A 27533-nucleotide genomic window follows, 5' to 3' on the forward strand; every position below is an offset into this window, starting at 1 on the left:
CACATAGCAAAACATCCTTACCATGTTTACTTTCAAGAATGTGCCTCAAAAGCTACTATTTCTTCCGTTCGTTGTCTTGGTAACCACAAAATTCTGTCCCAATACAGAAAATAACGATATTATTGCCAGTTTTTTCATTTATATATGACGTGTGAGGTAATGTGGTGCTAATAAAATACGGTCAGATTTGTTTCCAGCTTGTCTAGCAACCATAAAAGACAATCTCACTGTCGCTAGGTGGCAGTGTGTCTGTAACAGCGATGTAAATTCCGCACACAAAAAACAACGAGGAAAACGTTTGTATTGTCGTGTGATGTGTTCCCTGACTGACTGTACGCGGGAATTTCAAGATCGTGGTGTTTATGTAGCAAAGGGGCAGCAGAGGTTATTTACGCATTAAATCTGCCGTTTTTTGTCCAATGTGAAAGCACATGTGAAGACCGCTTGGATGCCCGTTGCTTTGTGAGAAAATGTGTTTCTGGACGAGCTAGATTTGAGCTTTAACAGTGTTCATTTTTATGTGCAACTGCCACAGTGATGTGAGAGGTTTTTAAGTTTTGATACCAGCACAGCTGCTTCGTGATATTGTTTTCTCCGAAAAACAACTTTTTTTACTCATTTTATTTACTTACAGTCCACGATGATAAAGTGTAAATCCAGCAGATCTTCAGTAAGTATTTGATTGTCACATCTGATGATTTTTTTCTAGATGTAAATGTTACTCGCTGTGAAAATCTAATTACTAACTGAAATTTTTGTTGTTTTTATTGTAGATGGTCAATGGAGTTCAGTCAAACATTTCTGCCTTTTTCCTCTCAAAGGTAACGTTAAGTACATAATACGAGTCTAGTGAGCTTATTTTGATGCTCTTAAAGGGACAGTTCACTTTCTTCTATACTGCACAAGAGGAGATTAGTGACTGACAGCCTCATTCACTATTCACTTTCATTACATTTTATTTGGGAACGGGATCAAATTATTTATGCTACAAACTGCTGTTTTATTATGGTGGTAATAATATAACAAATACCAGTTTGCAGCTTCAAAAAGATAATGCTTTTGTACAGCTAATACAAATTAAAATTAGCCATAAATCTGTCTATTATTATTATTTTTTGTTATTAGAAAAACTGAGTGATTCAACCTTTTTTTTGTGTAAATTTCCAAGCAGCCCTTGATATTTTTTTTAACCTATAAAATAAGAAAAAGCCCCCAAAACTGTCTTTGTTAAATTAAAGGGATAGTTCGACCAAAAATGAAAATTTTATGTTTATCTTCTTACCCCCAGGGCATCCAAGATGTAGGTGACTTTGTTTCTTCAGTAGAACACAAATTATGATTTTTAACTCCAACCATTGCAGTCTGTCAGTCTTATAATGCATGTCAATGGGAACTCCATCTATAAGAGTAAAAAAAAAAAATCAAAATTAAACCCCGCAGCTCGTGACGACACACTGATGTCCTAAGACACGAAACGATCAGTTTGTGTGAGAAACCGCACAGTATTTATATAATTTTTTACCTCTAAAACACCACTATGTCCAACTGCCTTGAGCATCTGGTTAGTGAGGTCTGAACGGAATGGAAGTGATCTCTCACACTCATTGAAGCAAAGCGCGAGACATCACTTCCTGTCATCAGAACGCGTTTTCTGACCTCACTAACCGGATGCGCAGGGCATTTGGACATAGTGGTGTTTTAGAGGTAAAAAATGATATAAATACTGTGCGGTTTCTCACACAAACTGATCGTTTCGTGTCTTAGGACATCAATGTGTCGTCACAAGCCGCAGGGTTTAATATGGATTTGTCTGTCGTGTTTTTTTTTTACTCTTATAGATTGTGCCCATTGACATGCATTATACGGCTGACATACGGCAACGGTTGGAGATAAAAATCATTTGTGCTCTACTGAAGAAACAAAGTCACCTACATCTTGGATGTGCTGGGGGTAAGCAGATAAACATCAAATTTTAATTTATGGGTGAACTATCCCTTTAATTTAATATATGTTTGTGATGTCCTTTTCATTTAAATTCATTTTAATTTATTGTTATGTGGTTACTATTGCATCCTTATTTGGATTTATGTTTTTTGTTAAATATCTTGAGAACCTACTGAATTGTGTATTTCTGAAATTCAATAAACATCGCAAGTCTTGCACATTTAAGTTTGAAATGGCTTTGCCTGCTCTTATGTTAAAAATAAGGTGGTTAACCTCACTTTCATATTTTTTTCAGGTTTCACCAAAGTCACCTAAAAGATTTGGAGCTAGAATTACAGGAACCCCTATTTCACTGAAGACTTGTTCTGTGGAGGATGAAAATGTCCCCTGCTCCCCAAACCCATCTGCTGTTCCAGAGACGCCTGACAGTCTGAGGAACGAGAACCCTTCCGACACTTCATATGAGAACCGCTCACCTGTGTCCCGTGGTCTACATACTAAAGGTGTCAGGGGTAAACCTAGCCTGATGGCACGTAAACTGATGCAGCCACAGGAAAATAGCAGTCCAGAGTCAGAGGACACCTTTGAGCTTAAGAATGGCGTAAGTCACTCGGGCTCTGTGAAGAGGTTGTTGCACAGCTCAGAAAACATCCAGAGTGCCAAGCGGTCCAGAACCACGCAAGTTCAGAAACTACCTGAGTGCGACACAAGCTTACCAGTGACTAAGCGAAATAAGTCTTTGAAAACGCTCTCTGTTATGTTCCCGAAGAGTCCTGAGAAAAAAATCAAAGCTGAGTCTGTTAGTTTTGAGAGTAGCCCACCGTCAACTGGGCCTTGTGTGAAAATGAATGGAAATACAAATGGTTTCTCAAAGATCTCAAAAAAATCTGCTCATCAGCTGAGCTTTAGTACCAGTGACAAGGAGAATTCACTTGCTCTTAATGTGAAGCCGGAGTTAGACATGGGTGTGGTTTGTGGAACAAACGATTTGGATCTTGTGATGTCATATAGTTCATGGATAAAAAATGGGTCTACTGACGAAAAAGAGAATTTTCTCAACTGTCCTATTACTAAGAAGAGGCCCTTGAGTACTGCTGAGCTTCAAGTGAAAGAAAAAGTTGCTGATGGAAAAGCTCTGCCAGCCCCATTTGAGGATGATTTTACTGATTTGATAGACGATTGGTTTGATGATGGCATGGAGCAAAAACCTGAGGCGCCAAAACCCAAGAAGTTCATTCATGAGTATGACCATTTCATTTAACCTATTGATGTATACATAAGTGAGCTTTTATTTTTGTGTATAAAACATAATATACCTTTCCTTGACTTTTAGAAAAACCAAAGGCATACCAGAGCATGTTATACTGGCCTCTGGTGTTCATAACCGATACTGGGTACTGGATGTACAGGACGTCACTTCATCACGAATTTGCACGGAGAAACACTTGACCATCACCTGCTCAAAGACGACTCAGTCCACAGAGACTTGTATTCTCAAAGATGGCTGGTACAAAATGTTACTTGACAATGAGAAAGATTCTTGATAGAGTTCTTGTCTTTGTTTTTGAACTTTTCAACCTGTTTTCTAAAGGGAGAGTTCTCCAGTTGCTGTGGGGGACATCATTCACTTGGAAGGGAGGTGTGTTTCTGGCTTGTGGACGATTGATAGAGACTCTGGTTTCCTGGTTCTGCTGCCTGACCTGCTGATATCTGGGACCAGCATTGCCAGCAGTATTCGCTGTATGAGGCGAGGGGTGCTGGGAGAGATGTTTAAGGTGTGGAAATTTAATGTTGTGAATTTGCCTTACAACATATATTATTGTCTAAAAGTGTTGTTTTGTTTGTTTGTTTTTTAAAGAAATTTATTTTATTTTATTCAGCAAGGATATGTTTCAAATAAATGCTGTTTGAATTGTCTGAACTTTCTAGTGATCAAATAATCCTGAAAAATGTCTTTCCCTTGATTGATGATGCAAACCTTACCGTGTTCCTAATTGTTCTTACAGTACTTCTAATGATCAAAACTCTTGTGTGTGATTTTTAATCAGGCATTTGATGGTGGATCTAAGCAGATGCTAAATGGTACCATAGTTCATGATATCTTCCAAAAAGCAGCCATGTCTGCAGATTTCTCTCCAGAGAGGATACAGACATTTGCCTCAGAGGCCCTAAGAAGCCCCAACTACCTCGGACAAATGTAAGGACTATCTTTCAACATAAATTCCATGTTTAGAGGCACAACTTAAGGACACATCAGATTTACAATCTTTACTATATTGTGGTAATACAGCATTTGACCACAGTAATGAAGCTCCTAATGTTATGTTAGTGCCTTATAAGGATTGTGAAATGTCTTGTGCTTAATTAATTAGGTACAGTCTAAAGCTGACTCAGGCTGACATGAGACAGGAAGTTGAAGAATATCTTCCCTCTTTATCTGAGTGGGCAAAACACTACCTCCACACTTCACCACAGGCTGGACAAAAGCAGCTCACCCTGAAACTGTGAGTATATATAGTTCTTCAAACAAGTAATTACATCATGTGAAGCAGACTATGCTCTCAGCATTTTCTGGTTTGTTAACATTGATTTTATGGATTAACTTAATGGCTTGTGTGGGTATTCACCATCAGCCCTAGCGACGGGGCTCTGAGCAAGCAAGATGCAACCTGTAGCTTGACCGTGACAGATTTTGTGGACATCGAGGAGAACATCTGGTGTCCAAGTTTTGGCCTGAAGGGGAAGGTAGATGTCACAGCTGGAGTCAAGATTCATCGGAGAGGCAGAAAGCCCATAGAAAGGATTGTACCACTGGAGCTGAAAACCGGCAAGGAGTCCAACTCCATTGAGCATCGCAGTCAAGTACAAAATGCTTCAGAAAATGCTTTAGACATGACACATGTACAAAAAAAAATCATTACTTTATTACAAACATTTTATTTGCATTCTAGGTTATTCTGTACACATTGATGAGCTCAGCTAGACGTTGTGATCCAGAAGCAGGTTTCCTTGTCTACTTGAAGACTGGCAGTCTACAACCTGTTGTGGGCAACCACATGGACAGGAGAGGTTTGTTTGTTTGTTTTAGTGTTTTGTTTTTTTTATTTTGTTTTTTATGTACTGTATATTTAAATATTTTGTCATCATTTACTCACCCTCATGTCGTCCCATAAGATTTTCACTGATCTTTAAAAAAAAACAACAAAGATATTTGAATGAAACCTGAGAGATTTCTGTCCTCAAGCCTCATTGGTTCTTGTGGAAGCTCAAAAATGCTTGCGTGATATGTATAAAAAAAATCTGATTGGTTCAGGGTACATCAAGCAACCATGTTTGATCATCGGTTACCATATTTGATGTGCTCTATGCATGTGCGTTGATCAGTATTTATATGTGAATGAATAACCTAAATTAAATATTTTCATCATGTAAAGTGTTAATATCTATTCAGAAGACTTGGATTAAATGGCTCAATTCATTTGGATTATGTTTATTATGTCTTTACAAGCTTTTTGAAGAATGAAAATTGAGGGAATTGAGTTTCAATGGAGGGACAGAAGTCCCACAGGTTTCATCAAATATATCTTCATTTGTGTTTCAAAAACGAAACAGGCTTATGATTCGAAAGCGACATGAGGGTGAATAATGAATAACAGAATTTTCATAGTTGTATGAACTATCCCTTTTAAATCAAGTAGTTTCATACATATGTTACAAATTAGAGCTGATATATTTGTAGTATATTTTGTAGTCGATGCAACATCAAAATCTAATATAAGCTTACATCCTGATTATTACTATACTGATCTTCAAAGAGCTGATTAAAATAAGGAACTCTTTGGCCCATCACCTTGGCAACAACCTGATCAAAGTGGATGGTAGAAGTCAGATGGCCCCATTGCCTGCCATTGTATCTGATCAGCAGACTTGCAAGTACTGTCCTCAGAAAAGAAACTGCGCAGTTTACAACAGGTACTGTTTTTTTTTTTTCTACTCTATTTGTATGTCATTTTCCGTTACAACTTCCAATTTCAAACAAAGTTCTTTAATTTAATTGACCTTTAGCTGAAATGTATCATTTGTGTAGAACTGTAGAGAGAGATCCCATGGGGAGCTGTAATGAAGATCCACAGGCATTTGTGCAGTCAGAGAGCGAGCACCTCAGCCAGGTACACCTCCAGTACTTCAGCCACTGGCTGCTGCTCTGCACGCTGGAGGCTCGCACCATGGAGAACAAAGGAGGTCGGCGTAATATCTGGCTTCAGACTTCCCAGCAGAGGTGGGTGTTTTATAAAAATTGAGTTGTACGTGGTGTTAGTTTACCTTAAAATTAAAATCATCGATTTACTCTGCTTCATGTTGTCTCAGACCCATTTGGAAGACTGTCATTTATCTTCAAAACACAAATGAAGATATTTTTAATGAAACCTGAGAGATTTCTGTCTTTCCATTGAAAGTCCATTCCATCAAAACTTTTTTAAGCTTCAAAAAGTTCATAAAGGCATTGTTAAAGTAATCCATTTAATAACTGAGCGATTTAATCCAAGTCTTCTAAAGAGACACAATCGCTAAATTTGAAGAACATGTTTCATTTAGGCTTCCATTTATTTATTTTTTTATTTAATATAAACATAGATCAACTCAGATAATGTCAAATATGGTAAATAGAAAAAAGGCAAAGTTATATTTGTTCAAATAAATATCTCTTCAGAAGACTCTTCAAACCATCAAAGATTTTGAGTAAATGGACTTTCAATGGAGGGACAGGCATTTCAGATCCTAACTAAGCAGATTAACAGTGTTTGTTTAAATTAATTGAATGCTTTTGTCATTCTTGAATGTCCCTGTTGCATCCCTGTTCTTATGTTGTTCATTCTCAGGGAGAAAAGTGGTGGCTGCGCGGGTAACATGTGTTTAGCTGGAGGCGTCAGCTTCCTATCTGATGGTGTATATAAGCACAGCTTTGAAAGGAAGGAAAGCGAGCAGACTCTCACCGGGCTGATAGTGGGCGACAGGATTGTGGTCAGTGATAAGGACTCTGTGCTGATAGGCCTGGCCACAGGATACGTCACAGAAATAACAGTCAGCGGAGTGACTTGCTCTTTGGACAAGTAAGTCTTTTGCAGATGGTTTTCATGATTTTGATCATTTTGTAATTCATTTGACCTGAATCTGAAGTGTTCAAGGGTACATCAAAGCTTAATTCCACATTCCTATCATTTTAGAAATCTCTCCAAGTACTCCTCGAACACAGTTTTCCGACTGGACCAGGATGAAGGTGCAGGCGGTCTTAGCACTCATCTAGGAAACCTGTCTATGTTAATGGAAAACACTCCAACCAGGTCTGATCATCATTTTCTTTTTGTTTTGTGTCTTAAAATATGAAAGTATGAAATATGAAAAGCTCAATATGTATATTTTTATGCAGTGAAAGATTGAGGGAGTTGATTGTAGAATTCAGGCCTCCCCAGTTCATTGACAGCCTTAGCAGTGTTTTGCCACGAGACGCCAAGGACACTGTGGCCAACATTCTGAAAGGTGTGTTCATACGCTGCCTTCTCCTGATAGTCTTCTCTCATTGAACCATAATTTCATTCTTTTTTTGCAGTGAGCTGCTTTTAATCACGCCCTTGACGTGTTCTTGTGAATAATAGAGTGTCTCTGCTCCTACATGATGCATTTTAATTATATGTTGCCTCTCAGGACTCAATAAACCCCAGAAACAAGCAATGAAGAAAGTGCTACTGTCCAGAGATTACACGCTTATTGTGGGAATGCCAGGTACTGGGAAAACTACCACCATTTGTACACTGGTAAGAGCTTATTTATGAATTCAGTTCTTATTCAGAAAAACGTATGAATGTAAACATATTTTTTAACTCCTCCTTTCTGACCTGTAGAATGAAACTGACTGTTAATGCTTGTGGTTTCTGTATGCGAACAAAGGAATGTTAATCTGACATTTATTTTGCACTTCCTTGTTTTACAGGTGCGGATACTCCATGCTTGTGGCTTTAGTGTTCTTCTAACTAGCTACACCCATTCTGCTGTGGACAACATCCTCCTGAAACTGAAGAGGTTTAAGATCGGCTTCCTGCGACTGGGTCGTGCTCAAAAAGTGCACCATGACATCCTACCCTTCACAGAGGAGTCATGTCGTGCCAAAGGCATGCAAACACTGGAAGAGCTGGAGCAACTGTACAATAAAGAAGTAATGCATATTAAAATCCTCTCAGTCTTGTACAGTATATACAACTGTTCATTACAGTTCTAAAGTTTGGTGTCTATAAGATTTTTAATTCTTTTTTAAATCTCTCTTATGCTCACCAAGGCATCATTTATTGATCAAAAATACAGTAATAGTTATATTGTGAGATATTATTACAATTTAAAATATTACAAATTCTATTTAAATATATATTTTAAAATGTAATTTATTCCTATGATGGCAAAGCTGATTTTCACCAGCCATTACTCCAGTCTTTAGCGTCACATGATCCTTCAGAAATCATTCTAATATGCTGATTTGGTGCTCAAGAAACATTTCTTCTAATTATCAATAGTGAAAACAGTTGTGCTGCTTAATATTTTTATGCAAATCATGATTTTTTTTTTTTTTCATAATTCTTTAATGAATAGAAAAAAAACAGCCTTTATATCATTATAAATGTCTTTACTGACACTTTTAGTGTTACTTTCATTGAGCAATTTGACAGTATTAAAGTGTTAAAAATCTTACTAACCCCAAACTTTTGAACAGTTGTATTTGACATGTAAGGGATAATAGGAAAATGCTTGTTCCACATTTTGCTAACTATTTGTCATTGTAAATATCACCACATTTATCTTTTGTAGCTGATTGTGGCCACCACATGTATGGGTGTCAAGCACCCAATTTTCAGCCGCAGACGCTTTGACTTCTGCATCGTGGATGAGGCGTCTCAGATCAGTCAACCAATATGTTTGGGTCCGCTGTTCTATGCCCAGCGCTTTGTCCTGGTGGGAGACCACCAACAGCTTCCTCCTATTGTTCAGAATGCTGAAGCCAGGTAGTACACTTTTGTCCTTATTCAGATGAACTTTTGAAAGATTTTCATGTTTTGCGTAATTGAATACAGCTTGTGTTTTAATCACAAAACTGAAGCTGCCAAAACCTGCCAAGTTACATTATCACCATATTATTACCAACCCTAACCCAATATTTGATCATTTGATCTTTGTTTTTTTTACTCAGGACCTTGGGCATGGATGAGAGTTTGTTTAAGCGTCTGGAGCACCACAGTGATGCAGTTGTTCAGCTGAATGTGCAATACCGAATGAACAGGTGGGGATTTACACCAGTCAGACATTAGGACTGTACTTATGTGATTGTTAAATGGAGTTAAACATTCTGAATAATCCTTTTTAGTATTAAATACCTCTAATAAAGGCATTTGAAGTAAGTGTTTTTCTGATATATTTTTGAGAATATTCAGATTCACAACTACCAGCTGCAGCTGTGCAGCTCTTATACTTGTTGTTTTGTGTCCTGCAGTGCGATCATGTCCCTGAGCAATGCTCTGATGTATGAGGGCCGACTGGAGTGTGGTTCTGAAAGGACGGCAAGCGCATTGCTGCAACTTCCCAGCAGAGCTCAGGTTGAGAAGGAGCTCGACCTGTATGTGTGTCAACCACTGTACAGTGCTTGGGTCCATGCTGCATTGGAGCCCAATAGTCCTGTCTGTTTCCTGGACACCTCTGAGGTCAGTTTTACTTTTTTTATATTCTTAAGCTCCGTTCATGCCACAACAAAGCAACATGTCCAGCAATGCAACAAATTTGAGAAATAGGCCTATTTAACTTTGTACCAATAAAGAGCGACTGTGTCAGTTGTGGTTAATGATGTTATGTACTAGCACTGCTGTAGTTTATATAGCCACTCCAACAGCAGAATGTTACTTTACAATTCTGTTTCAAACTAATTCCTAGTCAAATTACAATGATGTCTTAGTTTTACTGGAAATATATAAAGATATGATTTCTAAAGATATGTCCATTATGACATTAGAGAGACTTCACAGTACAGAGTCTAGGGACACGCAGCAACAAAGTTGCTGGTAGTGTGAACAGGGCTTTAGATTTTATCTAATTTTGCATATTATGGAATCATAAATTTTCTTTTCATAATTTATCATTATGTATTGTACTTCTGTTCTTCAGGTTCCTGCCCCTGAGACTGTAGAGAAAAGTGGAATCAGCAACCACACGGAAGCCATCTTGGTACAAGCCCTTGTCACTCTGCTGCTCAAGGTCCGAACATGCCATTGGTTGTATGAATCACACTGAAATCTGTCTATTTTTTTATGAAGTACTTGGAAATGAAATGGACATTTTAAATGTCTTGTAGGCCGGATGCAGAGCATCTGATATTGGGGTCATTGCTCCATATCGACAACAGCTGAAAGCCATCTCCAGTCTGCTGCAAGGAGACTCCTTTAAAGCTCTCGAAGTTAACACTGTGGACAAATACCAAGGACGTGACAAGAGCGTCATCATTGTGTCCTTTGTTAGAAGCAACCCTGAGGGCAACGTAAGTGGCCTTCCTTCTGAATTTAAACAAACTAATTATTTTAACATTAAACATTAACTGTTCATTGAAGTGCAGATGTGTGTGGTACGATGGTCTTTAGTATAATCTGTGGCTGCGTTAACGAATTTAACAAAGGACCATTATGCTCTAGATCACTTTCATTATTTTGAGATGTCAAATAATTTTTCAGCTGGGAGAGTTGCTCCAAGACTGGCGTAGACTGAATGTGGCCATCACTAGAGCCAAACACAAGCTCCTCATGCTGGGCTCGGCCCCTACCCTTCGCCGGTACGCGCCATTAGAGAAACTCCTCCGTCACCTTCAACAGGAAGATATGATATCCTTTACAGCTGCATTTTACTATTGAGAATCTCATTGCAGGTTCATTCCGTCTTTTGATGTGACTTTGTCACTCTTTCATAACCACAACTTTTTTGGTGAAACAGCAGTTTTGAAATTTTCCTTAATTTAAGTCACATCTTCCAGCTACCTCCTGCCGCCCATGAGGCACTACCCGGTGTCCACTTGTGATTTAAAAACAAAAACCTCTTCTGATACTTGGTGTACATCACAAAGATAATGCTGTGAAACAATTACTTGAAACAAATTGAGTGAAATGGTGCACATAAGCTTCAAATAACTGTAGACTACTTTTATTTTGTTTTAATGATGGGTGTCAAGTTTAGTAATAAATCAGTGGTGACGGGCCCTAGTACATAAGTACACTCACAATTGTCTTTACCCAATTAATTCCTACCTCAAGTTTTTTTTTTTAAATCCATTACAGTTTTATCTGTGTAGTGTCGTGACTGATTTGTGTGTGTGCATTATACATACTGTATATATGTATACTTATTTAATTGTATTTCTCCTGTTTTAAGAAGTTTTTGTTTAATAAAAAATTGCAAAAATGATTACATTCTATTTTGGTTTACTTAATAGACTGTCAATAACTATATAATAAATAGAAAACATTTCACAGGTCTATGAATTTTATTAAATGGCACATAACTTAAAATGTACTTTCACATCAATATAAAGTGAAAATTAGAGGCACTTGATTTCCATCAAAACTATCCTCAAATTCACTGAATCTGTTGTGCAAGTTTTTCTAGATTTTAAGAGTTCCCTGAAGAATGATCTGTGCCTGACCAATAATGTCCAGTCGACCGTCATCTCTTATTTCCAGCTTTACCTCACCACCACGACTGGAACACTGGTAAGCTAGAAAAACCAATATAGCAGAGATAAATGTCTTATTTTGAGCAACTTGTTTTGTTAATGTTAGCAAAAACTTCAGTTACTCATCCATGAACATTTACTTTTAAACTTATTCATTGATGTGAACTTGTCAGTATTTCCCTTCTACTGTAGATTCTGATTTTTTTTTTATTATTATTATAGTGTTTATGATGACATTATGCAGTAAAGGAAAAGGAAGCTTTTACCCATCATTTTCTTTTTCTTCAGCTTCTCAGACCAATATCCAGCAAGGACTGTATGTGCAGACCCTTTTAGAAATAAAGTTGCAGAATGATGCATTGATGATAAGCTTTGATTTTTCTTGTGCATGTCCAGAGAAGCCCATCATGATAGTTTGTAATATTTATTACATTACATTTATTTGTACATTGAAAGTTTTACATTGTACACATTTCTCATTCAAATGGCTTTTAAATGTTCTGCTCACCAGTGACTGGATCTTCAGGGACACCAACCCAGGGTGCGAAGACACGGGAGTAGAAGTCATATCCAGACTGAGTAGTCTGTGTTCCTTTCAATGTAATGATGAGACTTTTAATCTTACCAGTGGTCTCATTTCTCAGAAGAGTCTCTGCCTCTGGCCTCAAAGATGTAAGTTCAGACCTGCAAACAATGAAGAATTAACAACACTGCAGAATGTTTAGCATACTGAATGTTGCACTACAACTTTTAAAATGTACTTCACACTTCAGTATAATTTTCTTTGTTAATTTAAGTAATGTTCAGCAGTACCTGTTGCATGTGTCGGCTAGACGAATCATTAGTTTCTTTGTGGTTGGACTGTAACACACATCCTGAATGGGTAAGTCTCCAACAGCAGCCTGAAAATGTTGACAAAATAGTGTCTGCTTGTGTCATACTAAAAATAGAAATACTAACTGGCAGTGTTACCTTCAAAAGATCCTTGATTTCATGTTGTACCTACAAATAAAGCATTCAAAACTCAAATTCAGACCAAAAGCAACTAATTGCTTGATCACAAGAGTCTACATTAGTTTTGTTGAAGAAATGGTCCATGAGTTGTCTTTTGGTCATACCTGGGGCTGTGGTTTGTATAAGGGGAAGTCCATTATTAGAGATTCTTCATGCTGGCGCACATGAAGCTCCCCACTCATAGTCTCAAACACCACAACAGGGTTGACATTCTCTGTGTGATGATATTGTGCTTTGAGAATGGTCACCAGTCCATTGTTTTTCTTACTTTTAAGGTAAAAGAGCACTGCTGCTGAGGCCAGTGTTGCATGTCCACAAAGTGGAACCTCACTTTTTGGGGAAAACCAGCGTAACCCAAACCTTGCACCTTTCAAAATACATCAAATCTAAAATGTAAATCAGAGTTGTTTGAGTATTTCAACATGAATCTCTGCAACAAAATACCTGAGGAAAAATCCATAGAATTTCGTTTTGTGATGAAAGCAGTCTGTGATAAATTCATCTCAGCAGCAATGCTTTGATAAAGATCGTCTTGCAGCTCCTAAATTTATTACAGAGAAACATTTTATAATGTTATAACACACTAAATACTAAATATAATACTAAAACATTAACATTTTCTTGCCATGAATAACTAATCATAATTAACGTATTTAGAAGACTGTCTTGTGATGGTGTAATACTCACGTTCTCTATAAGGCATATTGCAGCAGGATTACCTTTGAAAGGTACATTGGTAAAAGCATCAACAGTAAATATTGGAATCTCCATTGATTACAACTCTTCAGCTCTCTAGGGTTTTTTTCTTGTAACTTTTTAGGTATTTTTAGAGCAGTCTTTGAAATCAAGTTAGACTTTGAACTTTATAATATAACAGCTCAGGTTAAAGGTACAGACTTGAGATTTTGAAATATCTTTTTAGATGGACTTATCACTGTTATATTATCCTTAAAACAGCTATTTGCATAAATTCTAATATATCATTTAAAGTCCATCTATCTATAAATAAATATGTCTGTTTGTCTGAGTGACTGACTGACAGACAGACATTTTGGTCCATATTGACATGGTAGCATCAAGCAGTTGCTGCAGATTGGTCGGTTGCTGCAGACTCGAACCAGTCTGGCCATTCTCTGCATCAACGAGGCATTTTCGGACCAAAATTTGAGGAATTGTAACACTGGTTTGCTGCATTCTGGATTTACTTAACAGAAGATCTAGCATTACCCTGCCCAACAGACAGTTTTATTAATATTTTGCAATAAAGTGAGGTAAATAATCATTTCATTTCAGACTTATAGTTTTTAATCAGTAAAATGTTTACAAAAATTAAATTAGTCTCATAATCTCAATTTATTACAATTTTGGCCATATTTACCCACTTAGAGAAAAAACATCACTTTGCAGCTCTTTATTAAGAAAGAAAATGAACATGATTTAATGAGATGATTGTGCAAGTTGTCTAGATTTTAAGAGTTCCCTGAAGAATGATCTGCGCCCGACCGCTGATGTTGAGTCGACCATCATCCCTCAGCTCCAGCTCCAGTTCACCTCCTCGACTGGAGCACTGGTAGGCTGGAAAAACAAATATAGGAGGGATAGGTACTTTATTATGAGGAAACAGCATTTTCTGCATTTTATTCAATCTTTTTGAGAAAAATATTTAATTAAATCATTTATGTGGACTAGTGTCATTATCAGTTTCCTTTAAATGTGGATTCTGATTTTTATTCCTGTACAGTAAAGGAAGAAAAAAGGCCTTTACCCAACATTTTCTTTTTATGCAGCTTTTGAGACCAGTAGCCAGCAAGAACTGTGTGTGAAGACCCTTCAAAAAATAATTATTAGCCCTTTAAAGCATGAATCAAATTCATATGACATTGATGACTAGGTGTCATTGTACATTTCCATTAGAATTCATGGCTTTACATTCACATGTGGAAACTACTACATATTTCTCCACATGTACTGTACTATATGTTTTGAATTTAAAGACCTATGTTGATCATTTCAGCTCACCACAGACTGGATCTTCAAGGACCCCATACCAAGGGCAAAAGAAACGGGAATAGAAGTCATATCCAGGCTGTGCGTTCGGAGCTCCTTTGATTGTAACACTGATGCCTTTAATCTTCCCAGTAGATTCGTTTTTCAGCAGAGCTTCTGCTTCAGGCCTCAAAGATGTAAGTTCAGATCTAACAAACAACAAACAATCAACAGCCTTGCAGACACTCTTAGAAGAAAAAGGTTCAGTGGGGTTCAATATTTTAAAAAAGCTTTTATGCCAAAAAAGTTTTATACAAGGAGAAATGTCTTAAATGATTTCCTAATATTTCATACAGGTTATTTAAAATTTTCTAGTGATAAAGTATGTTTACAAGCTGCTTTATTCATGCAATTTAATTACAAGTAAAAATGAATCAATTAAAAATTCATTAAAAATCCACAAAATTATCCCATAATTTGAACCCTTAAAAGGCTCTATATATGAAGCACCTGGCAGAACCCTTTAAGGTTATATAGACAGTACAGTAGAACCTTTTGATACAAACTTAACTTACACTTACTGATACTTATTTTTGGAGAATGTTACCAACATACTACAAGTTGTCTCTGATTTATCCTTGTTGTTTTTGTTTTTTGTTTTTTAAAATGTGCTTGACATACAATTTTTGATAGATTATCTCTTTTCTGTTAACATCTATTTCTCTCTTGACATTATTAATCTCATTTAACAAATAAAATGCCATCATCAATCTTATTTTCTTTTGTTATTTTCAGAAATGTCTGTGAATGTCCAGCAGTACCTGTCACATGTGTCAGCTAGACGAATCATCAGGTACTTTATTGTTGGACTGTAGCACACATCCTGAATGGGTAAGTCTCCAACAACAGCCTGAAAATGAACATAAAAGCTTGTTTCTCCTTATCATGTATTGGAAACCTATCATGATACTAAATCACCCACTAGCAAACTTACTTTCAACAGATCCTTGATTTCATGTTGTTCCTGCAAATTTAAAGAAAAAAATACAGATTTAGACCAAGAGCAACTGATCATGAGAGTTTACAATATTTTTGTTGAAGAAATGGTCCATGAGTCGTCTTTTGGTCATACCTGGGGCTGTGGTTTATTTAAGGGGAAGTCCATTATTAGAGATTCTTCATGCTGGCGCACATGAAGCTCCCCACTCATAGTCTCAAACGTCACAACAGGGTTGACATTTTCTATGTGATGATAATGTGCTTTGAGAATGGTCACCAGTCCATTGTTTTTAGTAAAAGATTAATGTCAGGACAAGCGTTTCTTACTTTTAAGGTAAAAGAGCACTGCTGCTGAGGCCAGTGTTGCATGTCCACATAGTAGATCCTCACATATGGGGGAAAACCAGCGTAACCCAAACCTTGCACCTTTCAAAATACATCAAATCTAAAATTTAAATCAGAGTTGTTTGAGTATTTCAACATGAATCTCTGCAACAAAATACCTGAGGAAAAATCCATAGAATTTCGTTTTGTAATGAAGGCAGTGTCTGACAAATTCATCTCGGCAGCAATGCTTTGATAAAGATCATCTTGCAGCTCCTAAATGTATTACAGAGAAACATTTTATAATGCTGTAAAGTACTAAAACATTTACATTTTTTTGCCATGAATAACTAGGCTAATCTATAAGTTAATGTATTTAGAAAACTGTCTTGTGATGGTGTAATACTCACGTTCTCTATAAGACATACTGCAGCAGGATTACCTTTGAAAGGTACATTGGTAAAAGCATCAACAGTAAATATTGGAATCTCCATTGATTACAACTCTTCAGGGGTCCGTTATTTGTACCAGAATGTACTCAAAAAGATGAAAAGTACTCAAAAAGGCATCGGTTGAACTTGACTAACAGGTAGACATGAAGGCGTCAGTTGAAACTTGACTCACAGGTAGACCTGAAGGCATCGTTTGAAACCTGACTAACAGGTAACAGACATGAAGGCATTGGACGAAACGTACTTGGAAGCGAATTGCCCCGCCTCAATGTGACTGTTAAATGTTACACTAAGTTGTATAAATCATATCCTACTGAGATTATCTTGTAAATGTGTATTATTAGGTAGCTACATAATACATTGCAGCTAGCTTGCATTGCATGCAAACTACCGTGAACACTTAGCCTACGAAAATAAACCATGGTTTTATTATAGTAAAAGTGTGGTGACTGATTTTTTTTATTTTTTTTTTTTGCAAATTGTATAACAATAGTTTTACTAAAAAAACCATAAACTAATAGTGTATCAGAACTATGGTAAATTTTTGGTTACCATGGTTAAACTACAATAGACCCTTTTCACAGACTGCAGGATTTATGATATTAATGACCTTTAAATCGCATCAAAGTTTTTTTACATTCTCATTTTTTTTAAATGTATGTACATTACTTATTTAATTTTTATTTCTCCTGTTTTAAGAATTTTTAAACTTTGTTTAATAAAAAATTGCAAAAATGATTACATTCTATTTTGGTTTACTTAACCAACCCTCTCTGATAAATTCATCTCAGCAGCAATGCTTTGATAAAGATCGTCTTGCAGCTCCTAAATATATTACAGAGAAACATTTTATAATGTTATAACACACTAAAACATTAACATTTTCTTGCCATGAATAACTAATCATAATTAACGTATTTAGAAGACTGTCTTGTGATGGTGTAATACTCACGTTCTCTATAAGGCATATTGCAGCAGGATTACCTTTGAAAGGTACATTGGTAAAAGCATCAACAGTAAATATTGGAATCTCCATTGATTACAACTCTTCAGCTCTCTAGGGTTTTTTCATGTACCTTTTTAGGTATTTTTAGAGCAGTCTTTGAAATCAAGTTAGACTTTGAACTTTATGATATAACAGCTCAGGTTAAAGGTACAGACTTGAGATTTTGAAATATCTTTTTAGATGGACTTTTCACTTATTTTATCCTTAAAACAGTTTATGCAATTTGCATAAATTCTAATCTATCATTTAAAGTCCATCTATCTATAAATAAATATCTGTCTGTCTGTTTGTTTTTCTGACTGACAGACATTTTGGTCCAAATTGACATGGTAGCATCAAGCAGTTGCTGCAGATTTGTCGGTTGCTGCAGACTCGAACCAGTCTGGCCATTCTCCTCTGCATAAAGACATTTTTAGACCAAAATCTCTGAAGAATGTTTCCAGCACCTTGTTGAATCTATGCCACAAAAAATTGAAGGCAGTTCTGAAGGCAAAAGGGGTCTAACATGGTACTAGCATGGTTGGTGTCCCTAAAAATGTGGCCGGTATATGTATGCGTATACAGTATGTACTGTGTATAATGTTAATATTAATTGCTGAGTCCAGCTTATATGGACTGCACGCCACTGGTATACAATATGTACTATATAATACTCCCTATGATTGTAGCACTGGTTTGCTGCATCCTGGATTTACTTAACAGAAGATCTAGCATTACCCTGCCCAACAGACAATTTTATTAATATTTTGCAATAAGTTGAGGTAAATAATCATTTCATTTCAGACTTATAGTTTTTAATCAGTAGAAGGTTCACAAAAATTAAATTGGTCTCATAATCTCAATTTATTACAATTTTGGCCATATTTACCCACTTAGTGAAAAAACATCACTTTGAAGATCTTTATTAAGAAAGAAAATGAACATGATTTAATGAGATGATTGTGCAAGTTGTCTAGATTTTAAGAGTTCCCTGAAGAATGATCTGCGCCCGACCGCTGATGTTGAGTCGACCATCATCCCTCAGCTCCAGCTCCAGTTCCCCTCCACGACTGGAGCACTGGTAGGCTGGAAAACAAATATAGGAGGGATAGGTACTTTATTATGAGGAAACAGCATTTTATTCAATCTTTTTGAGAAAAATATTTAATTAAATCATTTATGCGGACTAGTATCATTATCAGTTTCCTTTAAATGTGGATTCTGATTTTTATTCCTGTACAGTAAAGGAAGAAAAAAGGCCTTTACCCAACATTTTCTTTTTATTCAGCTTTTCAGACCAGTAGCCAGCAAGAACTGTGTGTGCAGACCCTTTGAAAAAAGTATTAGTCTTTTAAAGCATGAATCAAATTCATATGACATTGATGACTAGGTGTCATTGTACATTTTTATTAGAATTCATGGCTTTACATTCACATGTGGAAACTACTACATATTTCTCCACATGTATTGTACAGTAGGTTATAAATTTAAAGACCCATGTTGATCATTTCAGCTCACCACAGACTGGATCTTCAAGGACCCCATACCAAGGGGCAAAGTAACGGGAATAGAAGTCATATCCAGGCAATGCGTTCGGAGCTCCTTTGATTGTAACACAGATGCCTTTAATTTTCCCAGTAGAATCGTTTTTCAGCAGAGCTTCTGCTTCAGGCCTCAAAGATGTAAGTTCAGATCTAACAAACAATCAACAACCTTGCAGACACTCTTAGAAGAAAAAGGTTCAGTGGCGTTCAATATAGAACCATAGAGTCACTGACTCCATTTTAAACATGTCTTTATGCCAAAAAGGTTTTATACAAGGAGAAATATCTTAAATGATTGCCTAATACTTCATACACTTTCTTTAAATTTTTCTAGTGATAAAGTTTTTACAATCTGCTTTATTCATAAAACTTAATTACAAGTAAAAATGAATTAATTAAAAATCCATAAAATGATCCCATAGTTTGAACCCTTATGAAGCACCTGACAGAGCCCTTTAAGGTTCAATATACAGTAGAAGTTTTGGATACAAAAACTTAACTTATACTAACTGATAGTTATTTTTGAGAATCTTATACTACAAGTTCTTGTCTCTGGTTGATCGTTGCTTTAAAAAAAATCTTTTTAATGTGCTTGACATTCAATTTTCAATTCTCTCTTTTCTGTTATCTTCTATTTCTCTCTTGACATTATTAATCTCATTTAACTAATACAATACCATCATCAATCTTATTTTCTTTTTTGTTATTTTCAGAAATGTCTGTGAATGTCCAGCAGTACCTGTCACATGTGTCAGCTAGACGAATCATCAGGTTCCATGTTGTTGGACAGTAGCACACATCCTGGATGGGTAAGTCTCCAACAACAGCCTGAAAATGAAAATAAAAGCTTGTTTCTCCTTATCTCGTATTAGAAACCTAATATGATGCTAAATTACTCACTGGCAAACTTACTTTCAACAGATCTTTCATTTCATGTTGGTCCTGCAAATTAAAAAAAAAAATAAACAATCTATAAATTTAGACCAAAAGCAACTACTTAATTGATCATGAGTCTACATTAGTTTTGTTGAAGAAATGGTCCATGAGTTGTCTTTTGGTCATACCTGGGGCTGTGGTTTATTTAAGGGGAAGTCCATTATTAGAGATTCTTCATGCTGGCGCACATGAAGCTCCCCACTCATAGTCTCAAACGTCACAACAGGGTTGACATTTTCTACGTGATGATATTGTGCTTTGAGAATGGTCACCAGTCCATTGTTTTTAGTAAAAGTTCAATGTCAGGACAAGCATTTCTTACTTTTAAGGTAAAAGAGCACTGCTGCTGAGGCCAGTGTTGCATGTCCACAAAGTGGAACCTCACATTTGGGGGAAAACCAGCGTAACCCAAACCTTGCACCTTTCAAAATACATCAAATCTAAAATGTAAATCAGAGTTGTTTGAGTATTTCAAAATGAATCTCTGCAACAAAATACCTGAGGAAAAATCCATAGAATTTCGTTTTGTGATGAAAGCAGTCTGTGATAAATTCATCTCCGCAGCAATGCTTTGATAAAGATCGTCTTGCAGCTCCTAAATTTATTACAGAGAAACATTTTATAATGTTATAACACACTAAATACTAAATATAATACTAAAACATTAACATTTTCTTGCCATGAATAACTAATCATAATTAACGTATTTAGAAGACTGTCTTGTGATGGTGTAATACTCACGTTCTCTATAAGGCATATTGCAGCAGGATTACCTTTAAAAGGTACATTGGTAAAAGCATCAACAGTAAATATTGGAATCTCCATTGATTACAACTCTTCAGCTCTCTAGGGTTTCTTCTTGTACCTTTTTTTTGGGTATTTTTCGAGCAGTCTTTGAAATCAAGTTAGACTTTGAACCTTTATGTAACAGCTCAGGTTAAAGGGATAGTTCACCCAAAAATGAAAATTTGATGTTTATCTGCTTACCCCCAGCGCATCCAAGATGTAGGTGACTTTGTTTCTTCAGTAGAACACAAATGATGATTTTTAACTCCAACCACTGCCGTCTGTCAGTCAAATAATGCTAGTGGATGGGAACTTCTACTATAAGAGTAAATAAAACGTGCATAGACAAATCCAAATTAAACCCTGCGGCTCGTGACGACACACTGATGTCCTAAGACACGGAACGATCGGTTTGTGTGAGAAACCGAACAGTATTTATATAATTTTTTACCTCTAAAACACCACTATGTCCAACTGCGTTCAGCACTCGTTAGTAAGGTCTGATCGCGCTCTGACAACGGCAGTGATGTCTCGTGCTTATACTTCAATGAGAGCGAGACATCACTCTCATTGAAGTATAGTAGAAGTTCCCATTGACACACATTATTTGACTGACAGACGGCAACGGTTGGAGTCATCATTTCATCATTTGTGTTCTACAATCATCATTTGTGTTCTACTAAAGAAACAAAGTCACCTACATCTTGGATGCGCTTTTTAATGTCTTTTTAAATGATCTTTTTAAATGATCTTTTTCACTATTAAATTATCCATAAATAGTGTATTTTAAAATATTTGCATGAAAATATATATATATATATATATATATATATATATATATATATATATATATATATATATATATATATATATATATATATATATATATATATATATATATATATATAATCACACACACAAGCCACTTTATTAGGTACACCTTGTTAGCACCCCCTTTTGTCTTCAGATCTGCCTTAATTCTTTTTGGCATAGATTCAACAAGGTGCTGAAAACATTTCTCAGATATTTTGGTGTTTTCCTGCATTACCCCTCTAGAGTTTACAGAGAATGGCCCAAAAGGAGAAAATATCCAGTAGGCGCCAGTTTTGTGGGCAAAAATGCCTTGTTGATGTCAGAGGTCATAGAATGGCCAGACTGGTTCAAGCTGATAGAAAAGCAACAGTAACTCAAATAACCACTCTTTACAACCGAGGGATGCAGAAGAGCATCTCAAAAACACATCAAAAACACATCAAACCTTGAAGCAGTTGGGCTACAGCTGCAGAAGATCACAACGGGTGCCACTCCTCTCAGTTAAGATAAGGCTGGAATTCACATGGGCTCACAAAAATTGGACAATAGAAGATTGGAAAAATGTTGCCTGGTCTAATGAGTCTCATTTTCTGCTGCAACATTCAGATGGTAGGGTCAGAATTTGGCTTAAACAACATGAAAGCATGGATCCATCCTGATATGTATCAATGGTTCAGGCTGGGGGTGGTGGTGTAATGGTGTGGGTGATATTTTCTTTGCACACTTTGGGCATCTTAGTACCAGCATCGTTTAAATGCTACAACTTACCTGAGTATTGTTGCTGACCATGTCCATCCCTTTATGACCACAGTGTACCCATCTTCTGATGGCTACTTCCAGCAGGACAATGTGCCGTCACAAACATCAAATCATCTCAAACTGTTATCTTGAGCATGACAATGAGTTCACTAAACTCAAATGGCCTCCAAAGTCACCAGATCTCAATCCAATAGAATAGAGCACCTTTGGGATGTATTGGAACAGGAGATTCGCAACATAGATGTGCAATCAACAAATCTGCAGCAACTGTGTGATGCTATCATGTCAATATGGACCAAAGTGTCTGACCCTTACCATGCCTAACAGACAATTTTATTAATATTTAGCAATGCAATTAAATATTCATTTGATTTCACAGACTTTTTAATCAGATAGTAGAATGTTTACAAAATTTAAATTGGTCCCCTAATCTCAATTTATTACAATTTTGGCCATATTTACCCACTTAGTGAAAAAACATCACTTTGCAGCTCTTTATTAAGAAAGAAAATGAACATGATTTAATGAGATGATTGTGCAAGTTGTCTAGATTTTAAGAGTTCCCTGAAGAATGATCTGCGCCCGACCGCTGATGTTGAGTCGACCATCATCCCTCAGCTCCAGCTCCAGTTCACCTCCTCGACTGGAGCACTGGTAGGCTGGAAAAGCAAATATATGAGGGATAGGTACTTTATGAGGGAAAATTGAGTATTTTATGAATTTTATTCAAGCTTTTTGAGAACTAATTTAATTCAATCATTTATGTGGACTAGTATCATTTTCAGTTTCCTATTAATGTGAATTCTGATTTTTTTTTTCCAGTGCAATCAAGGGAAAAAGGCCTTTACCCAACATTTTCTTTTTATTCAGCTTTTCAGACCAGTAGCCAGCAAGAACTGTGTGTGCAGACCCTTTGAAAAAAGTATGTCTTTTACAGCATGAATCCAATTCATATGACATTATGATGACTAGGTGTCATTGTACATTTATGTTAGAATTCATGGCTTTACATTCACATGTGGAAACTACTACATATTTCTCCATATGTATTGTACAGTAGGTTTTGAATTTAAAACCTATCATTTCAGCTCACCAGTGACTGGATCTTCAGGGATCCCAAACCAAGGGGCAAAGTAACGGGAATAGAAGTCATATCCGGGCTGTGCATTTGGAGCTCCTTTTATTGTAACAATGACGCCTTTAATCTTCCCAGTAGATTCGTTTTTCAGCAGAGCTTCTGCTTCAGGCCTCAAAGATGTAAGTTCAGATCTAACAAACAATCAACAACCTTGCAGACACTCTTAGAAGAAAAAGCTATATCTATCTATAGCAGGGATAGGCGACGTCGGTCCTGGAGAGTTTAGCTCCAACCCTGAAAAAAAATGACCCACCTGTAGCCTGAGTAATCCTGATTAGCTTGTTCAGGTGTGTTTGATTAGGGTTGGAGCTAAACTCTGCAGGACAGTGGCACTCCAGGACCTACGTTGCCTATCCCTGATCTATAGCATTTGTTAGAAAACATAGCAACCTACACATTTAGAAACTATAGATGCTACAGTTGTAATATAAATCTTTAATGAAAAATCTATTCCATCAACAGATTATCTATTATATATTCTACAACAAGTTAGACAAAATGTACCACAATAAATGCAATAGAACGTGATAAATACTAGTAAAAAAGTGGTCATGAGTTGTTTAAAAATCTTTCTAAGGATGATGTTTTCTCTTTTCATCAGTCTTTTTAGTTTATGTGGCTGTTTTAGATCATGTTTAACTTTCGCCAAAGTGTTTTAAAGTGGTACATTCTCAATATAATTCAAATAGGTTGCACATTTGATCATCAGTATCGTGATAGAAACTGCTCACACAAATCTTATGAATGCACCCGGTGATTCGCATGCCACTCAAAATTAAACAATTGGGCTTCAGTCATACTGCACAGATCATTTTTCTGTTCAGTTCATGTGGGAACTTGGTGCTTATAAAAGCTCAGAATGCACAATGTACATAATTAATTAATTGCCTGATTCTATGTTTCCATTAACCATGGTATAAATATTGTTTTGGTTATTGTGCGGGGTTACCTCCTCCCCCATCCCCCCTGCATCAATCTTATTTTCTTGTTATTTTCAGAAATGCTTGTGAATGTCCAGCAGTACCTGTCACATGTGTCAGATAGACGAATCATCAGTTTTCTTGTTGTTGCACTGTAGCACACATCCTGAATGGGTAAGTCTCCAACAACAGCCTGAAAATAAACATAAAAGCTTGTTTCTCCTTATCTCAGATTGGAAACCTATCATGATACTAAATTACTCACTGGCAAACTTACTTTCAAAAGATCCTTGATTTCATGTTGGTCCTGCAAATTAAAAAAAAAAATCTAAAAATTTAAACCAAAAGCACCTCCTTGATTGATCATGAGAGTCTACATTAGTTTTGTTGAAGAAATGGTCCATGAGTCGTCTTTTGGTCATACCTGGGGCTTTGGGTTGTTTAAGGGGAAGTCCATTATTAGAGATTCTTCATGCTGGCGCACATGAAGCTCCCCACTCATAGTCTCAAACACCACAACAGGGTTGACATTCTCTGTGTGATGATATTGTGCTTTGAGAATGGTCACCAGTCCATTGTTTTTAGTAAAAGTTCAATGTCAGGACAATCGTTTCTTACTTTTAAGGTAAAAGAGCACTGCTGCTGAGGCCAGTGTTGCATGTCCACATAGTGGAACCTCACTTTTGGGGGTAAACCAGCGTAACCCAAACCTTGCACCTTTCAAAATACATCAAACCCAAAAGCAGACATGTAAATCAGAGTTGTTTCAGTATTTCAACATGCATCTCATCAGCACAATACCTGAGGAAAAATCCATAGAATTCCGTTTTGTGATGAAAGCAGTCTCTGATAAATTCATCTCAGCAGCAATGCTTTGATAAAGATCGTCTTGCAGCTCCTAAATGTATTACAGAGAAACATTTTTTTATATTCTAAAAAATGACCTCATTGTAAAGCGTTACCAAAATTACTATTAGCAATATATTTTTACAGCATATATTAATGTTAGGTAATAAAAATGTTATTGTTCATGTTAGTTCACAGTGAATTAACTAATGTTAGCAGATGCAACTTTTGATCTTAAAAATGTTTTAGTAAATGTTGAGATTATTATTATTATTATTATCTAAGATTAATAAATATGTAGAAGTATTGTTCATTATTTGTTCGTCAATGTAGTTAAAAAACGAACTTTATTGTAAACTGATATTGTAACATATTCAAACAGTAAGAAACTAGTTTAGCCTATGTAAAAGGAAAACATAAAAATGTGTTTTGTAGCATAATACTTACATTCCCTATAAGACATACTGCAGCGGGATTACCTTTAAAAGGCAAATTAGTAAAAGCATCAACAGTAAATATTGGAATCTCCATTTGTTGCAGCTGTTTTACCCTAGAGTAGAGGCAGAGTTTAGCATGACGTTTAGGAATTCATAGTCCAGTGCTTCAAGGCTTGTTGAGACTTTGACCCCAGTAGTGTAACACCCCATTTTAAAGTTACAGGCAACAAGATTTCTGAATGTTTCTTTGATGTGATTTATTCATATCATTTAAATGTTAAAGCTCATTAAATAGTTAAAGCTACAATGAAATGTAAACTATGATAGTAATTTATTACTATTTAACGTTTTACCTTTTTATAGGCATAGAATTAACAGGAATCAGGGATAAGGTCACTTTTTATTGTGTATCTTTACTATGTACTTGCATAAAAATGAGTTTGGTGTAATGTATTTATTGTGTTAATGTTGTATTGCAAAACACTTATACTGCTACGTGAAATATGGGTAAAGTTAGGGACAGGTTTAAGGGTGGGTTAAGGTGTATGGTTATAGGGTCAACAGTGTAATTATACAGTAGATGTAACAGAAATGAAATATGGATGTCATTTCATGTAGATATTTTTTTAAATATAATACAGCATAAAACATCTTTTGTACACAATAAGCGCATTGTATCAGATGATTAATGTAAATGTTAGAAGGCTACATCGTAGTTGAAGACATTTAATAGAAAGTGGGTTCAGAATCAGTTTAAATATTAATATTTCTGGATGTCTATAATGAATCATTTTTTCATAATAAACAATTTTTTGAAAATTGCAATGTTGAGTCAAAAACTAGGATATCTGATATATTTACATTTATTTGCGTGATTTACATTTTTTTTTTTTTTTGCATTAATGTGTTAATAGACATTTATAACTTATATTTAAAGCTGCAGTCTGTGATTTTTTTTTTCCTCTTTGTCGCCATCTCTCGTTTGAAACCTGCAACTGCAGTCATGCGGAACAGTTATCTGTACATGCATTGTGCAATGGCACAGCTCGCCAGCGTGGATGAATCTAAAGGTGCGTCCCAATTTGCATACTTATGCACTATTCTATGACGTTTTTAAGTATAAATAGTGTGAGTAGTGCGTTCACACAGAAAATTCCAAAAAGAAAAATTGCACTTTAAATACCCGGATGATGCACTAAATTAACGGAAAAAACGAAGTGTGGAATGTTGGACACTTCATGAACTCAACTGTCGCAGCTTTAATTACGTAGTAGAGGGGAAGGGAGGATCAGACTCCATTGTTAAATGACAAAATAACCGTATATAATTCACACACTACATGGATGAGTGCATAGTGCACAAGTACATAGTGTATAAGTGCATAGTGTATAGTGCGTCATTTGGGACGCAACTTAATGCTTGCTGTCAGTCACCGCACCGGTGTGTGGATACTGTACTTCAGAATCACAGATTCTACGTCTTGATATGACCAATATAAGAATTTTCACTGGAAAATATCATCTGAACAAGTAAGTAACATGTCTACCACTCTTGTTCTGACCAACTGAGGAAAAAAGTATTAGGCCTACAATAAATCGCGCTACCAATGATGATTAAATCTAACAATCGCTTAGCTCGAATCATGCCAAACCGTGCAAATTATTATTACTGTTATACTTTTCTCTCAAATTGTTCATGTTAACAACATCAGCATTGCATGACTGTGTGTATTTAGTGTATATTAGCGTTACCTGTAGATTTCAATTTCTGTAGCCACTCCACAGTCGAAAGTCTTGCTTTTTGACTACGGGTAAATCTCCAGTTGTCACTGATGATTGTCATTTGGACCTTTCTGGATTATTATTATTAGCGTCCTCACGTGATAAAACTGACTAGCCT

At 36.1% G+C, this 27533-nt stretch overlaps 5 protein-coding genes across 9 annotated transcripts; 1 reads left to right on the forward strand and 4 right to left on the reverse strand.

Moving 5' to 3' along the window:
* The first annotated feature begins 343 nt into the window (after positions 1-343).
* Positions 344-11313, forward strand: dna2 (DNA replication helicase/nuclease 2). Its single transcript, XM_067385227.1, has 23 exons — positions 344-670; positions 774-821; positions 2240-3186; positions 3278-3451; positions 3536-3719; positions 3993-4141; positions 4317-4448; positions 4578-4806; positions 4896-5013; positions 5760-5916; positions 6032-6223; positions 6825-7055; positions 7170-7286; positions 7373-7482; positions 7648-7757; positions 7934-8155; positions 8800-8993; positions 9179-9268; positions 9479-9686; positions 10144-10233; positions 10331-10513; positions 10704-10850; positions 10991-11313. The coding sequence occupies exons 1-23, from the start codon at positions 641-643 to the stop codon at positions 11042-11044; spliced, it is 4116 nt and encodes a 1371-aa protein (XP_067241328.1). The 5' UTR covers positions 344-640; the 3' UTR covers positions 11045-11313.
* A 311-nt stretch (positions 11314-11624) lies between these two features.
* pbld (phenazine biosynthesis like protein domain containing) lies at positions 11625-13480 on the reverse strand. The gene is made up of 9 exons (XM_067385228.1): positions 13397-13480; positions 13154-13250; positions 12978-13076; positions 12814-12923; positions 12668-12697; positions 12509-12597; positions 12204-12379; positions 11962-12024; positions 11625-11737 (listed from the first exon to the last, which is right to left on the reverse strand). Exons 1-9 carry the CDS (start codon positions 13478-13480, stop codon positions 11625-11627), a joined length of 861 nt encoding a protein of 286 aa, XP_067241329.1.
* A 665-nt stretch (positions 13481-14145) lies between these two features.
* LOC137020039 (phenazine biosynthesis-like domain-containing protein) lies at positions 14146-17561 on the reverse strand. Of its 3 annotated transcripts, none has more exons than XM_067385230.1 (10): positions 17423-17561; positions 16429-16460; positions 16198-16294; positions 16022-16120; positions 15828-15937; positions 15690-15719; positions 15517-15605; positions 14729-14904; positions 14475-14537; positions 14146-14284 (listed from the first exon to the last, which is right to left on the reverse strand). In XM_067385230.1, exons 1-10 carry the CDS (start codon positions 17436-17438, stop codon positions 14172-14174), a joined length of 825 nt encoding a protein of 274 aa, XP_067241331.1. In that variant the 5' UTR covers positions 17439-17561; the 3' UTR covers positions 14146-14171. The 3 variants fall into 3 exon arrangements, with proteins under 3 accessions (XP_067241331.1, XP_067241332.1, XP_067241330.1); XM_067385231.1 differs by having other exon boundaries at positions 16429-16445; positions 17423-17541; XM_067385229.1 differs by lacking the exon at positions 17423-17561 and having other exon boundaries at positions 16429-16512.
* Positions 17562-18374: 813 nt separating this feature from the next.
* LOC137020040 (phenazine biosynthesis-like domain-containing protein) lies at positions 18375-20808 on the reverse strand. Of its 2 annotated transcripts, none has more exons than XM_067385233.1 (9): positions 20677-20808; positions 20434-20530; positions 20258-20356; positions 20064-20173; positions 19912-19941; positions 19739-19827; positions 18974-19128; positions 18722-18784; positions 18375-18541 (listed from the first exon to the last, which is right to left on the reverse strand). In XM_067385233.1, the coding sequence occupies exons 1-9, from the start codon at positions 20758-20760 to the stop codon at positions 18429-18431; spliced, it is 840 nt and encodes a 279-aa protein (XP_067241334.1). In that variant the 5' UTR covers positions 20761-20808; the 3' UTR covers positions 18375-18428. The 2 variants fall into 2 exon arrangements, with proteins under 2 accessions (XP_067241334.1, XP_067241333.1); XM_067385232.1 differs by having other exon boundaries at positions 18974-19149.
* A 1916-nt stretch (positions 20809-22724) lies between these two features.
* Positions 22725-27507, reverse strand: LOC137020042 (phenazine biosynthesis-like domain-containing protein 1). Of its 2 annotated transcripts, XM_067385234.1 has the most exons (10): positions 27386-27507; positions 25645-25676; positions 25153-25249; positions 24970-25068; positions 24776-24885; positions 24629-24658; positions 24456-24544; positions 23387-23562; positions 23142-23204; positions 22725-22952 (listed from the first exon to the last, which is right to left on the reverse strand). In XM_067385234.1, exons 1-10 carry the CDS (start codon positions 27474-27476, stop codon positions 22840-22842), a joined length of 900 nt encoding a protein of 299 aa, XP_067241335.1. In that variant the 5' UTR covers positions 27477-27507; the 3' UTR covers positions 22725-22839. The 2 variants fall into 2 exon arrangements, with proteins under 2 accessions (XP_067241335.1, XP_067241336.1); XM_067385235.1 differs by lacking the exon at positions 27386-27507 and having other exon boundaries at positions 25645-25776.
* Positions 27508-27533: the final 26 nt, after the last annotated feature.

This window comes from Chanodichthys erythropterus, chromosome 5, assembly GCF_024489055.1.
Source record: "Chanodichthys erythropterus isolate Z2021 chromosome 5, ASM2448905v1, whole genome shotgun sequence".
Classification (NCBI taxonomy): Eukaryota; Metazoa; Chordata; class Actinopteri; order Cypriniformes; family Xenocyprididae; genus Chanodichthys; species Chanodichthys erythropterus.

What these genes read in the sequence shown, in the direction of transcription:
- LOC137020040 (XM_067385232.1), bottom strand. Translation starts at nt 20,760, where the DNA reads ATGGAGATTCCAATATTTACTGTTGATGCTTTTACCAATGTACCTTTT. An exon ending in AAATGAAAGATCTGTTGAAA is followed by an intron (nt 19,828 to 19,911) that starts GTAAGTTTGCCA and finishes TTTCATTTTCAG; the next exon opens with GCTGTTGTTGGAGACTTACC. An exon ending in GAATAAAAAGAAAATGTTGG is followed by an intron (nt 18,542 to 18,721) that starts GTAAAGGCCTTT and finishes TTTGTTTTCCAG; the next exon opens with CCTACCAGTGCTCCAGTCGT.
- LOC137020042 (XM_067385234.1), bottom strand. Translation starts at nt 27,476, where the DNA reads ATGACAATCATCAGTGACAACTGGAGATTTACCCGTAGTCAAAAAGCA. An exon ending in TTCTATGGATTTTTCCTCAG is followed by an intron (nt 25,069 to 25,152) that starts GTATTGTGCTGA and finishes GTATTTTGAAAG; the next exon opens with GTGCAAGGTTTGGGTTACGC. An exon ending in AAATCAAGGATCTTTTGAAA is followed by an intron (nt 24,545 to 24,628) that starts GTAAGTTTGCCA and finishes GTTTATTTTCAG; the next exon opens with GCTGTTGTTGGAGACTTACC.
- pbld (XM_067385228.1), bottom strand. Translation starts at nt 13,480, where the DNA reads ATGGAGATTCCAATATTTACTGTTGATGCTTTTACCAATGTACCTTTC. An exon ending in AAATCAAGGATCTTTTGAAG is followed by an intron (nt 12,598 to 12,667) that starts GTAACACTGCCA and finishes CAACATTTTCAG; the next exon opens with GCTGCTGTTGGAGACTTACC. An exon ending in CTAGCCGACACATGCAACAG is followed by an intron (nt 12,380 to 12,508) that starts GTACTGCTGAAC and finishes CATTGTTTGCAG; the next exon opens with GTCTGAACTTACATCTTTGA.
- dna2 (XM_067385227.1), top strand. Translation starts at nt 641, where the DNA reads ATGATAAAGTGTAAATCCAGCAGATCTTCA. An exon ending in GTAAATCCAGCAGATCTTCA is followed by an intron (nt 671 to 773) that starts GTAAGTATTTGA and finishes TTTTTATTGTAG; the next exon opens with ATGGTCAATGGAGTTCAGTC. An exon ending in AGCAACTGTACAATAAAGAA is followed by an intron (nt 8,156 to 8,799) that starts GTAATGCATATT and finishes TATCTTTTGTAG; the next exon opens with CTGATTGTGGCCACCACATG.
- LOC137020039 (XM_067385229.1), bottom strand. Translation starts at nt 16,512, where the DNA reads ATGGAGATTCCAATATTTACTGTTGATGCTTTTACCAATGTACCTTTC. An exon ending in CAGTATGTCTTATAGAGAAC is followed by an intron (nt 16,295 to 16,428) that starts GTGAGTATTACA and finishes TAATACATTTAG; the next exon opens with GAGCTGCAAGATGATCTTTA. An exon ending in CTAGCTGACACATGTGACAG is followed by an intron (nt 14,905 to 15,516) that starts GTACTGCTGGAC and finishes GTTGTTTGTTAG; the next exon opens with ATCTGAACTTACATCTTTGA.